The sequence below is a fragment of the Centroberyx affinis genome, unplaced genomic scaffold, assembly GCF_046629955.1.
Source record: "Centroberyx affinis isolate AG114_WGS23_722 - 3 ecotype Tasmania unplaced genomic scaffold, CSIRO-AGI_Caff_v1 ptg004383l_1, whole genome shotgun sequence".
Taxonomy (NCBI): domain Eukaryota; kingdom Metazoa; phylum Chordata; class Actinopteri; order Beryciformes; family Berycidae; genus Centroberyx; species Centroberyx affinis.
The window spans coordinates 34111-49337 of NW_027282074.1; the positions used below are offsets into that span (position 1 = coordinate 34111).

The following is a 15227-nucleotide window of genomic DNA, read 5'->3' on the forward strand; positions in this document are numbered from 1 at the left end:
GAGTGACCCATATTTATATAAAACAAAACATATTTACATATTATACAGTCATCAATATGAAAAAACAGTCAGATAAACAGTAAAAACAGTCACATTTTATGGACATATTCCCATCAATCAGCTTCATAAGAAGCAGGACAATGTTAACTCCTCATTCAAGCCTTTGGGATTCCTAGTGTTTTTTTTTGTGCCTAGTGTTTTTTCATATTGATGACTGCATATATGTAAATATATTTTGTGTCGTTTCTTATGTTTATTATGTTCTATGCACAGTTATTGCTTGATTGATAATTGAAAACCCTAGTTGTTTATAAATATGGGTCACTCCCACTAGGGAATTAGAAACGCTGAGGAAGGCCAAGGCGTACGTTATTGTGGCTGCTGTGCAAATAAAACACTGGAATAAATATAAACATGTGAGTGCGGACATTTGTCATGGATCATAACCTGCAGTTTCAACTATACTAACTTACATGCATACTAATTTACTGTAATAGTTGTATCTGTATAGCAGTGTTGGTAAATCTGAATGATTCATGTACATTTTGCCAGAACTAATAGTGTGCATGTATGTGTGCGTGAGAGAGGCGGAAAGCAAGACTATGTTAAAGTGGCATATTCTTAACTATTGGTTTGTGTGTGTGTGTGTGTGTGTGTGTGTGTGTGTTGCAGACTCTCTGAGCGAGGCGCTGAAGGCCATCACTGTTAGTACAGAGCTGATTGAGGAGGAGCTGAAGCCTCATTTGGATGCAGTGCTGTCTGCACTGCTGGAGAAGAGTAAGTCATGTATGCCTACACACACACACACACACACACACACACACACACACACATCTGTCCGAATGAGAGCATGTGTTGGTTTTTCTTTTCTAAATGAAGTGAAGCCTGCGAAGCTAGTTCAGGCAGACAGCTCGAGTCGCACTGCAGTCACGTGATACACACACTACTCATACAACTCATCATCCCCACCTCCACCCCAGCATCCACTTGTAGGCTCTGATTCTAGGTCTCCTGTTAGGTCTCACTAGGGACGTAACGGTATGAAATTTCACAGTACGGTACGGTATCTACCAAAATACCACGGTATACGGTATTTCACGGTATTATTTTTTCCCCCCCCTTTTAATTAAACATACTATGTCACAACACTATCCGCTTAAACAAGACGTTGGATTACGTTTGCAATGACGTTTTTTTTTTTTTTGTAAAACTCTTATTGTTTCTGCCGTTTTAGCAACTAAATGTGGGGAAAGGTCTTCAGTCTACTTGAATGAATCGTTTTTTATTGACTGCTGCGTGAGTAGTGAGATAACGTTAATGTTCTAGCGCCCTACAGTGCAACATCGGATAGTTTATTTTGCATTAAAGATGGAAAATACACACAACAGTCTTGTAATCTAGTGCAGTTTAATAATGTATATTAAATTACAAAGTTCACTGTTGTAATTCAATATTGCTAGCAACTTGAAGTGTGATGTTTCATTTTTTCCCCTGGCTGTCACGATAGGTAACCCTCCATCCCTACATCCCTAATTGTCACTCCCTGCTCTCTTAGGCTAGCTATGGTGCACGCTCGCTGGGAGTGACAGGATCAGAGCCTAGACACCATACTAAACTCTGTATATATATTTGCATTCATTCTCAATAATCTGAACAAAAAAACACGAACGCTTCATTTATCTTCCAGTTTATCTTAACTGTTTACACAAGACACAGTGACAGAAATCACACTCATGTACCAAATCTCTTAAACCACCAAAAATACAAGCACATTTTCTGTGTTTCACTTAGATCACAATTCTAAATCACATTTTTTCTAAAACGCGACACACAATTCTGTACATTGGCACAATCTTCATAAATAATCTTGTATTCATATGGAAAGCACTGCCTTTCAAAATGCTAAACTGAACGTATCAATAGGCCACATTGACTACTCACAGGCACAAATAACAGTTGCTAAATTGTGATACTTTTTTTTTTACTGTAGTACTACATATACATATGGTATATACATACGGTAGTCAGTGATTATTGTACTACAGGATGCACTATTGCAAGTGGACCATACTGTAAACAGCAAGTATACCCCATGTATGAAATTAGGAGGCTGGGGATTCCAAACTTGTCAATAGAAATTTATGTTTACTACATAGTATTTTTACTGTTACTGTAGTATCACAGTATTTTACATTATCTGTACATTTTACAGATATGAGAGACTTCCAGGTCATGGTGGTAGAGACCTGACCAGGAAACTTAGATTAACCTGGTACTGGCAAGCAATACCATTAGGAAATCCATAGTCAAATCATTGCAGACCAGCCCATGTTTCACAATACTGAAAGGGTTGAGCTTATCGACACTGGACCGTGTCCTACAGCCAGACCTAATTGTGTTTGCTGAAATCAATACAGTATTTTGTTCCTGTATTTCTGTGTTTGGCTTGTGACATGATAATCTATTACAAGCAAGCAGTAAGTAAGTAGTAAAAAATGAAAAAGGCATAGGCCTGCTGATAAGTAAAGGCATTCATTGTAGTGTTTTCCTTTGAACACTCCTTTGAATAGTGTGCAATTCGTTCTTAGAAAGATCTATTCATTTGATGCCATGCGTGTAACATTTGAAGGCAAAATTCAATTTTTGGTTTTGAATGTTTTCGGTAACTCTTCCTTTTACCGTCACCCTAACTATGTAATGCTAGACAGTATCTATGGAGGACCACAAGTGTCACCATTTAGCCTTTTCATGACACTTTGGGCCTTGCACTGGCTATTGCGTTGGCTATCATCTGGCATGTCATATGCAGACGTATGACATGGATGTGACATGCCAGGTGATAGCCAATCAGAGAGCTTGTTACATCCCATGGCTAATTTGCATTGTTTTACCTCGTTTTACCAGCACAAGGCCCAAAGTGTCACAGAAAGGCTAAATGAAGAGGCTAAATGGAGAAGCTAAATGACTAAGAAAATCAAATAGCTAATAGGAAAAGGAAAAGCAGCAGTGAAATGGAAATGCAAATGGGAAAGGAAATTGCCCTTTTAAATGCCTGATTAAAATCTGTATTCTTAATTCAATTTGTGAATCCAGTTATTTATTTATCTTTTTAAACTGCATTTTCAAATAGATTTTTAAATTCCATTACTAATTTATGAATTCATTAATGTATTTTTAAATAATGTACTTATTGACTGTTTTATGGTTGTTTTTGTAAATCCCTTTTTAATTTGAACTATTTATTGATGGATTAATATTTCATTTGTAAATTCTTTTTATAATTCCTCTTTTTATTGCCCATTCTATTTCCGTGACACTTGTGGTCCTCCATAAGTACCAGCCCCCATTCATACGCCTAGTTGATCACAACAAAACCACATTGCAACCTTGGCCAATGCAGACTTCACACCTACATGGTCATGAACAGATTCCAGTGAGTCTGCACAACTTTGTCTCTGAGAAGCCAAACAGAGAACCTGCTTCATCTTGAAACTAGTGAAGTGCTGCACCTGCCTGACGAACACACACACACACATACACACACACACACACACACACACACACGCCAGTTCAGTGTGTCTGTGTCCCCTATCTGCTACAACAGAGCTCAACTCTGAATAATCATCGGCTCCTCTGGGTCGGTGATTCATGCATCACACAGTGATTCCACTACATGACACTTCATACAACACACCATACACATTATTACGGCTCCCTGTAGTTAGTGACTCAGCACTTTGCAAGTCCACACACAGTCATTGACGTTTCTGTTATTCAAAGTTCATAATTAAGTGTTCTTAGATAGTTATATTGTCACTCCTTTATTGCCCATCTCTTAGCTCATATCTTCCAAAGTTCAACTTCTGTAATTGCATATATTGATAAAATTATCATTATTATATGCTCATCTATCTGTGTATTACTGTATGGGTTTAAATGGGTTTAGCTCAGAATTCAGTCCTTCAGATGAGACCTGTTGATGATGTCTATATCTGGTGCCCCGTTGAAGCTAACTCTAATTTGTGTTGATATCAGACACCATCAATAACTACTTACACTACAGTGGGAATGAGATGAAGCCCAGAGCTGACGGACGGGTAGGTGTGTAGGGCTTGAGCAATGCAGAGAGGTATGATGGAGCTATTCCATAGTCCATTCATTTTTATTTTTTATTTTATTTCTCCTTTATTTAACCAGGTGAGTCCCATTGAGATGTTCATCTCTTTTGCAAGGCAGCCCTGGCCAAGAGAGCAGCAAACAGATGTTACAAAAATACAACACAAAACCACAATATAAAATTACAAGGAATACATACAAATATACAAATTACACAGTATACAATCTCAAGTAAAACAGCTACAAACTTCAGTTTTTAAAGACTGCAACAGACTTAAAATCACCCAGAGGGATGAAGTGATCCAGGTTTGCATCTTTCTGGAGCTGATTCCAGGACCATGGAGCATAATAACTAAAAGCCATCTTCTCAAATTCTGTGGAAGGGCGAGGGACAGTGAGAAGTAGTACATTCTTAGAGCGCAAGTTGTAAGAACTTGTGATACGATTGAAAAGGCGATTTAAATAGCCAGGGAGTTGCCCTATGATGGCTTTGTAGATAAAAATGTGCCAATGAAGCCATCTGCGGTAATATAATGAGGTCAGACCTGCCCTTTCATACAAGTGACAACGATGAGTGAGTGATTTAGCATTCAGAATGAAACGTAAAGCTCCATGATAAACTGTCTATAGCCTGAAGTGAGGTAGCAGAGGCATGCATATAAAGAATATCACCATAATCAATCATAGGGAGAAATGTAGCTATGACAAGTCTTTCCTTGTAGCAAAATTAAAACATGTCTTGTTTCTAAAATAGAAGCCCAGTTTAATCTTGAGTTTTTTAACAAGGTTGTCTATGTGTGTCTTAAAAGTAAGCTTTGCATCAAGCCAGACTCCAAGGTATTTTTTCAAGATGAAACTTCCCATCAAGGGTTGAGGGAACAACAAGCTGGGAGTGTGATCTAGAAAAATACATAAATATTGCCTTGTGGGTGAGTAAAAAACCTAAAAATCAGCTCTGTATTTAACAGGAAGTGATGCTAAAATGGGGGTCATGTGTGCTGATTTGGAGTCCTGGTCAGGATTCTAGCAGCTGAGTTTTGAATCAGTTGTAACTTGTTGATGAGAGCATTTGTGCAGCCAGACATGAGTGAATTAAAGACATTCATTTTCAGCATCCTGCTATATTACGTAGGTGATAAACAGAGTTTCAAGGGAGACCAGAGTGAATGAATTAAAAGTGACTATGCCCAGATGGCACTAGACTAGCTGTGAACTGGGGCTGGCAAAATCTGATTCAATAGAAGACACGGTGGATGTTGATTTAGGGTGTCCATAAAAGGAAGGGTTACCAATGTGTGGAGTTTTGCATTTTTGTGTCTGTGATTTTTGATTTGATGAAGAAAAATAAGAAAATGAGCTATAATTTCAGACAATTTGTGTAAACAATTCAGGAAAACTAACTTGCAAGTGGTACAATACACTTGACAACATTGAGTGCAGCTGAAGTAGTGCAAATATTTGAATATGCACTTGCAGTAACTGCAGTATCATCCATCCAGGCTGCTGTACTGTATCTCTAAGCCTGTCTTTTGTTTTCACCCACAGTTTAGCAGTGTACAGTTAGCTAGCTTAGGGGATGCAAGGCCCATATCACAACTGAGTCACATCCATCTATCTCACAGTGAAGTAAGCACAGCTCTATCTCAAGGATACTAGGCTAGCGTCTTCAGAAAGTACTAGCAATGTTGTTGTTTGACTGATTGATTGTGTCCCCCAAAGTCACTGTAGGATTTACTGTGATGTGAAGTGACAGTCGTTTCTGCTCTGGAAGATGTAACTGGGGGAGGTGGTACGGTACGACTTTAACACATGGTGCTGAAAGACAGGGTAGCTGTCGGATATTGCAAGACGAATGCGAGTACCGTCAATAGAACTTGTGGAAGTTACCTGGTGGTTAGTGCACATTAGTCAGAGTTAGACAGTTACAGTTACATCTCCCAGGAGGTATCATCCAGTTTCTTTTATTATTATCAGTACCGACTAGGGCTGAACAATTAATCAAAATTTTATCGAAATCGCAATATGGCCTAGTGCAATTTTCAAATCGCAGGAGGCGCAATATTTGTTAAAGGCGAAATGTGTGTCAAAATACCATTTTAAATGAAATATTGTGGTGCTGCAGAGATGTCCTGGCCTACACATCATATTCTACAGACTTAAGAAAACATCTTTGTTTGGTACAGATCCCCGCAAAAATCACACCATAATCATTTTAATACATTTTTCAATGAAAATGAGAATAATAATGTAAAAATTATCATTCCCTCTAATATCGCAAATCATATGGCAATTGCAATATCAGTCAAAATAATCGCAATTAGATATTTTTTCAAAATCGTTCAGCCCTAGTACCGACCTTATAATTATCAACTGCTCCCCGGTCCTTACAGGACATTTGGATAATTTCCCAGTGAAGAACCTCAGAGGTAATCAGAGTTATAGCTACGCCTATCAGAAGTTATCATGTAGTTATCAGTACCTACCCGGTCCTTACAGGAGATTAATAAGTTTTAAGAGAAGAATCCATGTGGCTCTTTTTCAAAATGTCAAATCATTTTCTGTTATTTCACTGTAGCTACCATGTAAATTCACCAGGCGAGCACCGTATACTAAAGCAAACCATTCCCAGTAGTTTCACAGTAACGTCATGCCTATAACCGATAACTTACCATGTCCTGTGGAAAAAGCCCCGCGTAGGATCCATGTTGTGGTGATGGACTCTTGCAAGCAGTTTACCAGACATTGTACAGTCATTTCGGCCTTTGTCGTTCGGCATATTTCCAAGTTAAAACAACGTTTAGCCCACACATTTTCAACACTTAAGTTTAAATGAATAAACATGGAATAATGGTAAAGTTTGCACAGTGTTAGGTTCAGTTCTATTATTTTTTACTTAAAACATGAAAAAATAATGAGGACACGGTTCATATTCTAACAAAATAGCTAAAAAATAAATACCAAATCAGATAAACCATAAAATGAAAAATAGTCTACAAGTAACGTGGACAATGTGAAATTTTCCAAGGAAAAACACAAATTTCTTACCTAGAACATGTGTCACGCAACTTGCTACAAGTCATTGAAGTTAGACAACTTATGGATAAAAAGAAGAATACCAAAAGAGCAGATTTTCTCTCTTCCTATTTTCTGATGTCTTCGAAATCCGTTGACGCCGAAGCCGACTGAAGCTGCTGCTGACACACGGCTTCTTCTCTTAAAACTCATTAATCTCCTGCAAGGACTGGGTAGGTACTGATAACTACATGATAACTTATGTTAGGCGTAGCTACAACTCTGATTACCTCTGAGGTTCTTCACGCGGCGACGGGTGGGGTGAATCCATAATATCCCCGAAACTCATTTCGGTGATATAATTATAAGGTCGGTACTGATAATAATAAAAGAAACTGGATGATACCTCCTTGGTGATGTAACTGTAACTACTGTCTAACTCCGACTAATGCACCAGGTAACTTCTGTAAGTTCTATTGACGGTACTCGCATTCATCTTGCAATATCCGACAGCTACCCTGTTCTTTCAGCACCGTATGGTGGTACAGTTGCTCACAACTGCTAATACACATTTCTTGTATGATACTCGATTTTCCCAAAACTAGAAAGACAAAACTAAAAAGCCACAGTGGCCAAATGTCACACTGCTAACACAAAATGAAACACACAACACTGAGTCAAAACCTGTTTTCCCATTTTCATCACATCTATTTTTATAATTTCATTTCAACACCACTGAATACACATTATACACTGAAATAAATAAATTAACAAGCACAGATCCTGTACAGACCCATGGTGCGGTCAATCAATTCAATTCTATGCACTGGAGAACTAAATGACCAAATTCCACAAACGTTAAATACCACAAGGTAAAAATGTTACCTACCATTAAAGCTTGTAGGGCAGCAGAAGACGAGTTATCAGGTTACTGTTTACAAATCCAAATTACAAATTAGGCGAGTTTGGAGCAAATTCTGGAATGTTAAATTTCACTTTAGTTTTCACATCGGGAGGCTCTGTTGGATTGAATACAATGCTGCTGGTATGCTGTCTGTGCATCTCAACGACAGACATGACGTGATGCGACATCAGGCGCATTAGAGATCCATTTAGATCAATCTATATACATTGACCAATTTTGATTTTGTGCCTGTGACAAAGATGCCCTCTAGAGGCCATTTCACGAAACGTATCATGTCATGAAACGACAGATGACTGACTGACTGCCTGACCTGAATTTGCCTCGTGAAAAATGCTCAATAATGAATCAGTAGCTTTTACAGAGCAACTGACCTCTAAACATTTTATGTAATTGTGCAACATGTGAAACACAATATCAAAATTCTAATTTTTATTTTTTGAATTTCAACTGAATTTGCCAGCACACAGAGAAAGTAGGGGGAAAAAAAAAGTAAAATTCATTTAAAAATCAAAGTCAATATATTTCCAAAGTATTCAACTAAAATAAGAGTTGGAGTCCATTGTTCTAAAGCATCTCAACTCATCTGTAGCTCATTTTATTCAGTGCTTTCTACATGAAAACACAAGGTCACCTGTGCTTTAAGAAGGGACGTGTGTAGGGTTTCACGAAAAAGCTTCAACAAATCTGCAATTTGTGTGAGTCTTTCTTTTGGTGGCTACTGTAATGGTTTGGGATGTTTTGTTAGCAACCAATTCATTGAGAAAAACTGTAATTCTTGGTTTCATATTCTGTCTGCTCTGAACCTTTAAGCTTGGCCTAATAGCATTTTCTCTCACAGTTTGGCCAAAATATTCCTCTATTTCAAGACCCGTGTCCTTACCCTTTAAACTTGGATCGGCCGCCTGCGGCCTCATTTGCATCATGCTGTTTAGATGGCTCTAAAATCGAAACCATAACAGTTAGCATCATAATTCTTTTTGCATCTGAAAGTTAAGACTTCTGTCTTCACTGCAACCCCTGCTCATGCAACCCCTGTAGCATGTTTTTTTTCACTCTAAACGAACTGCGTAAAGTTGTAAAGTTGTATGTCAAGTTATGAGACGTAAAATCTATTGAGTTACGGATTAGGTATGTTCTAGAGATCTAATGTTGACGTCATCACGTTGTACCACCCCTGTGTCTGCTGGTGAAAAGGTCTGGCACACCCGGCTGTTTAGGGCGCTAATGTGCCGGGTGTTTGACTGAGGAGCAACTGCTAATAATGGCTAGTCAGCTGCTAATATTGCCTAGCAAACTGCTAACATTGGCTAGCCAAATGCTAATGTTTCTCTCTTGGGTAGAGAGGAAACAGAGAGCGGGCAGGTGTGTTCCAGACATCGGTTTCCCTCTTTGCTGGGGTGGGAGGGCCAAAACTAACAAAAACACCTTTGCATTCTGCTCACAAAAATGAGCATATCTCAAAAACTAAAAGATGTACATAGTTCAAATAAAGATAAATATTTTGTTAATGTTCCTTACATTTACAATTTATGTGGCTAAATATGTTTAGTGTGTGTATTTAGCAAATTTTAGTCAAAACACATGTCCAATTTTGTCTGATTTTTAATTTATGACACAATTTCAATATTTGTTCCAGTTATTATGGTTTATTGATTTACATAGCCTTTTTAGCTTGGATTGTGCAGATTTTAGGGATATGAAACATTTGAAGATACTCAAAAAAATGACATCACAGTAAGCAAAAATACCAGTGTAAGCTCTGGCTGACCATTTCTATTGCGTATAAATGAGTATAAAGAGTTAAAAAAAAAAGAGGCAATACTGTGGCAGATTGTTACTCAGTCAACACTATTAGATATCAGATATAAAAAAAAAAAATACTACCAAGATAGTACTGTCTTATTCCTACTGGGGAGATAGGATGCTATTTCCACCAAAATTTATTAATGAGACATATTAAGTATTAGTAATATTTATTAATAAGACATATTGAGTATTAGTTATGCCAGATACCATGCAGTGCAGCCTTGGCCCAAATCTGAGAGCTATAAAAAGCTCTGGAGGAGAGGGCTGGAATTTTAGACCAGAACGCCACTGCCTCACCTCTATAACAGCAAACAGCTGCTTGAGTGAAGCGCATAGGGGTGTGTGTGTGTGTGTGTGTGTGTGTATGTGTGTGCGTGCATGCGTGTGTCTGTGTCTGTGTTGGTGGCTGAAGGCAGTCTTACTTTGGCAACACCAACTCTCAAGTGGATTAAGAATGCAAGAGGGAGGGATGCTAATCTTCATTTATATCAGAGAGAAAGGAGGAGAGGTGAGCCGCAACAGATTAGTAGGCTAAAAGCTCTTTCTGTCTGTCTGTGTCTGTCTGTCTCTCTCTCTGACTGTTTGTCTGTCTGTCTGTCTGTTTTTCTCCCTTTGTCTGTCTGTCTCCCTCTCTCTCTCTGTCTCTCTCTCAATCACTCCTTCTCTCTCTCCTTCCACCTCTCTGTTGCCTTTTCCCTTCACCTTCTTTCCTTTTCTGTCTCTCTCAACCTCTCTCTCACCACACACACACACACTCAAACATTCCCTCCTGTCCTCTCTCCTGCCTGCCTCCTCTTTCCATTCTCCTCCAGTAGATATCCAGTCTATCTGAGGTTGCTGAGGCTGAAAATGGTTCGCCTCTCAACCTCAGTGGGGGTGGGGGGTTGTCATGGCAACGCAGCCCACCCCCCACCCCCACCTCTAGCACCACTAGCACCCCCGCCTCCCCGGTTATTGTGGCATTCCCATCAACATCCGCTAAATACTAGCTTTCCTATCTGTCCTATACTCCAATGCCAGAACTACACCCTTCACCCACATACACACACACCTCCTCCTTTCCTTGCAAGATCAAATAGACAATTCTATTGTAGTTCTCAGCAACACTTTCTATGACTACCATATACAGTATATAGTGCATTATGAGGGAATTATAATGTACTCGTAATGCCACTTAATGCTTATTGGTACAGTATATCAGCATTCATAAAACATTATAGATATAACTTGTAATAAATTATAAATTATATATGGTTATTATATACGGTAATCTTATTTGGAGTATTATACAAGTTTCTTATGATGAGTTCAGAGGTTGTCTTATTGAGATTAAAAGTTGTCCGCCTAACATCTGATAATCATAAACATTCATAAGACGCCACCGGCTTCGTTTACATGATTTAGAGGCTTTTCAGTTACATCACAAATCTACCAACCACAGCTCGTGCCATAATGGTCTATCTTAGAAGTAGCTGTGTGTAAATTATGTCAAAAAGTAGGCTAGAAAAAGAAAGCTAGTTGAAAAAGCGTGTTGTAGCATGGCTGTAGATCCTAGAAGAATCCTTCTATGTAAAAGTAAATAGTCTGATTAGGTAGATTTGTTTCCCAATTTAGGTTATTGTGACACAGTAAACTGTCTTATCTTTAGCCTTAGTCGAATACTACTCGACTACAACTAAAACACTCTGAGTGAGTCAGTTAACCTGAACAAACTGTTGGTTTTCCGGCTTCGTCAGCTAGCCAGCTATGAGAGCGGTGGGTGTCGCATCAAATATTCTAGACTAATATGGTGATTAATTATCAATAATTACTACTGTAGAGTAGTGGACAGGATTTTCCTTGACCGATTTTCCTCGACCGATGCATACGGGCCCTTTCCCCTGATGCTATCAAGTATGCGTGCCAGACCTGTCCAAACACTGTAGAGGGGCTCATTAGCTTGCTGAAGAATCACCAGGTCAGCCAAGAAATGTTCCCCCAGACGCGAGAAGCATCCCAGAAGAGTAGCCCTCAGAGCTGATGTAGCCAGAAGGGACAAGGGGAGTCCACGGTACCACAGAATGTTCCCCTAGATCGCCTACGGTCTCCTAGGGCCAGGCAACCCCTCATCAACCAGGACAGCCGGTGGTGTTATACATGTGGCCAGAAGGGTCACATTGCCTGGAACTGTCCATCCCGTCGGCTGACTCTACGTCCTCCTCCTGCCTGCATGTCACCTCTGCTGGGCACACGAGAAAGTAGAAGTGCCCTGATATGTGCCAGTACGGGTGGCAGGACAGGATACAGAAGCTCTCCTGTACTCCAGTAGTAAGGTGACCCTTGTCCAGCCAGAATATGTTACCAAGTCAGGGGCTCCTCCTGCACAGGTTACCTGCGTCCATGGTGACACCAAGACCTATCCAACCACCATCATCTGTCTGCAAACCCCTCGAGGAACTGTGACGCTTAGAGTCGGTGTGGTAGACAGTCTTTCAGTACCAGTCTTAATTGGCAGAGATTGCATTTTATTTGCACAATACTGGAATGCTGCTTGTGTCCGCAACATCCCTGACGCAGCGCTGCCAGAAGACAATGGAGCTAAGGTAAAACAACCCCACTAAAGCCGGTTTATGCTGCCACACGACCTGAGATGACTGAGGGAGAACAGCCGCATACAGAGGAGACAGGTGAGCCAGGGCCACAGGAAGAGTCCACCGAATCAGACTTCTGAGGGAGCTGGCCAGGCCCCGACTGCGCTGGAAGAAATTGACACTGATGTTTTCACAGAGTTTCCTCAGGAGGAAGAAGGGGATGCGGACTCCAGTGCAAAATGGGTTGCTGTATAGAGTGGTTGAAGTGGGTGAAGAAGTGATTAATCAATTGTTGATACCAAAAGCATATGTATCTAAAGTACTGTACCTAGCTCACACCCATCTTCTAGGAGCGCATCTGGGAGGAGAAAAAACATATGAGAGGATCCAGACACGGTTCTACTGGCCTGGCATCAAGGGCTGTCGAGGAGTACTGCCGTCACTGTGCTAAATGTCAGGTCACTGCTCCCAAAACGCATCAATGGAGCCCTTTGGTACCTCTTCACATAATTGAGAGTCCTTTCAGCCGCATAGCCATAGATATTGGGGGTCCACTCCCAAAATCCGGCTGGGACCATCGCTACATGCTGGTGCTAATGGATTATGCTACACGATACCCAGAGGCCATTCCACTATGCACAGCCAACGCCAGGGCAGTGTCCCAGGAGGTATTTCTGTTTTCAAGGGTTGGCATAACTAAAGAAATTCTAACTGACCAAGGAACTTGCTTTATGTCTAAGGTGATGAAGGAGATGTGCCAGAGACTCCAGGTGAAGCAATTGGGTACCTCAGTGTACCATCCCCAGACTGATGTATTGGTGGAAAGGTTTAATGCTACCCTTAAAAGTATGCTTAGGAAGTTGGTAGATGAGGATGGGAAAAATTGGGATCAGTTGTTACCCTATGTTCTGTTTTCTATCAGGGAGGTGCCCCAGAGCTCTACAGGCTTCTCTCCATTCGAGCTGCTTTATAGCCACAGACCTAGAGGCATCTTGGACCTAGCCAAGGAGACCTGGGAACAGCAACCGTCGCCCCACAGGTCATAGAACATATGGAGCAGATGCACCAGCGTATGACCAAAGTGTGGCCCATCGTCCGGGAACACATGCAGAAGGCTCAAGACGCCCAGGCCCGAGTCTACAACTACCCTACGAAGTGGTGGACAAGACCGGGCCTGTACACTACAAGGTGAGACAACCAGGCCGACGGAAAAGCCAGCAAATATACCATGTCAACCTGAAAAAATATTATGAAGCTGAACAGCTGCCAGTCCTGGCATTGATGACCACTGCTCCACTCCCAAAGCCAGACCCGGTCCCAGTCGGGGAACAGTTGGCCCCACACCAGGTACGAGATCTCAGAGGTGATGGAGCACTTCCGAGATGTATTCTCCGATCAACCAGAACGCACAAACGTGATCAAGCATGACATTGTGACAGAACCAGGGAAGATTGTACGCCAGCGCCCATACAGGATCCCCAAGGCCAGATGGGCAGCGACTTCCGCAAGGTCAATGAAATCTCAAAGTTTGATGCATATCCAATGCCTCGACTGGACGACCTAATAGAGTGGTTGAGTCCCGCAAGATTCATCAGCACCCTGTACCTGACCAAAGGATACTGGCAAGTACCCATTACAGACCAAGCCAGGGAAAAAAACGCCTTCTCGACTCCAGATGGCTTATACCAGTACCGGGTCCTTCCCTTTGGTGTCCATGGTGCCCCAGCCACCTTCCAGCGAATGATGGATGAGATTCTACGGCCTCACCAGAAATATGCAGCTGCATACCTGGACGACATTGTCATCCATAGCGCCGACTGAACCAGCCACTTGAGACCAATAAAGGCATCTCTGGAAGCTCTGAGACAAGCCGGGTTGGTGGCGAATCCGAAGAAATGTCGGTTGGGCTTAGAGGAAGCCAACTACCTTGGACACACCATTGGCAGAGGGACAGTAAAGCCTCAACAGATGAAGATAGACAGCATAACCCCATCACCTACAATCAAGAGGCAGGTAAAAACATTCCTGGGACTTGTGGGATATTATCGGGCATTTGTTCCTGGTTTTGCTTCTGTGGCTCCTCCATTACATGCTCTCACCCAGAATCGACAGCCACATCATGTGAAGTGGACTGAGGAGGCAGAGGCTGCCTTCAAAACGCTGCGGGAAGGTCTGTGAGGAGCCAATCCTTGCCACTTCAAATTTCCGCCTCCCATTTTTGCTAGACCAATGCCTCTGAATCAGGACTGGGAGCTGTGCTTTCCCAGGTGGTTGATGGCGAGGAGCACCCCATCACATACATAAGCCATAAGTTGCTGAAGCATGAGAAAAACTACGCTATTGTTGAAAAAGAGTGTTTAGCAATAAAATGCTCCGTTATTGTTAGGACGGCAGTTTACTCTTGTTACTGACCATGCTCCCCTCAAGTGGATGTGTGTGAATAAGGAGAAAAATGCCAGAGTGACTAGGTGGTTTCTGGAATTGCAAGCTTTCTTTTTTAAGATTGAACACAGAGCAGGGAAGAACCACAAGAACACCAATGCCCTCTCCAGGAGGAATGAATGTCTCTGGACTGCAGCTCCTTGCATCAGCACGGAGCTGGGGGGGGGGATATGTGGGGTGTCAGCCCAGAATGATGACTCAGTGGGACTTCAGCACCACCGACAGCGCTCTCTCCCACACAGGAGAGCAAACCGGAGCGCAAACCGATTCCAAGGTGGTAAGAAGGACTACCAAACACGGAAACAAAACTTGGCTTGTGTCATAGGATTAACGATTGACGGATCTGGATAAACGGA

General features: G+C 41.4%; 1 protein-coding gene across 1 annotated transcript in view; it reads left to right on the plus strand.

Moving 5' to 3' along the window:
- The first annotated feature begins 602 nt into the window (after nucleotides 1-602).
- Nucleotides 603-15227, plus strand: part of LOC139664856 (rap1 GTPase-GDP dissociation stimulator 1) — a 48379-nt gene continuing 33754 nt past the window's right edge. The window contains exon 1 of the mRNA XM_071543832.1: nucleotides 603-777. Within this exon, the coding sequence (XP_071399933.1) occupies nucleotides 603-777 (175 nt within the window). The remainder of the gene's footprint in view (nucleotides 778-15227) is intronic.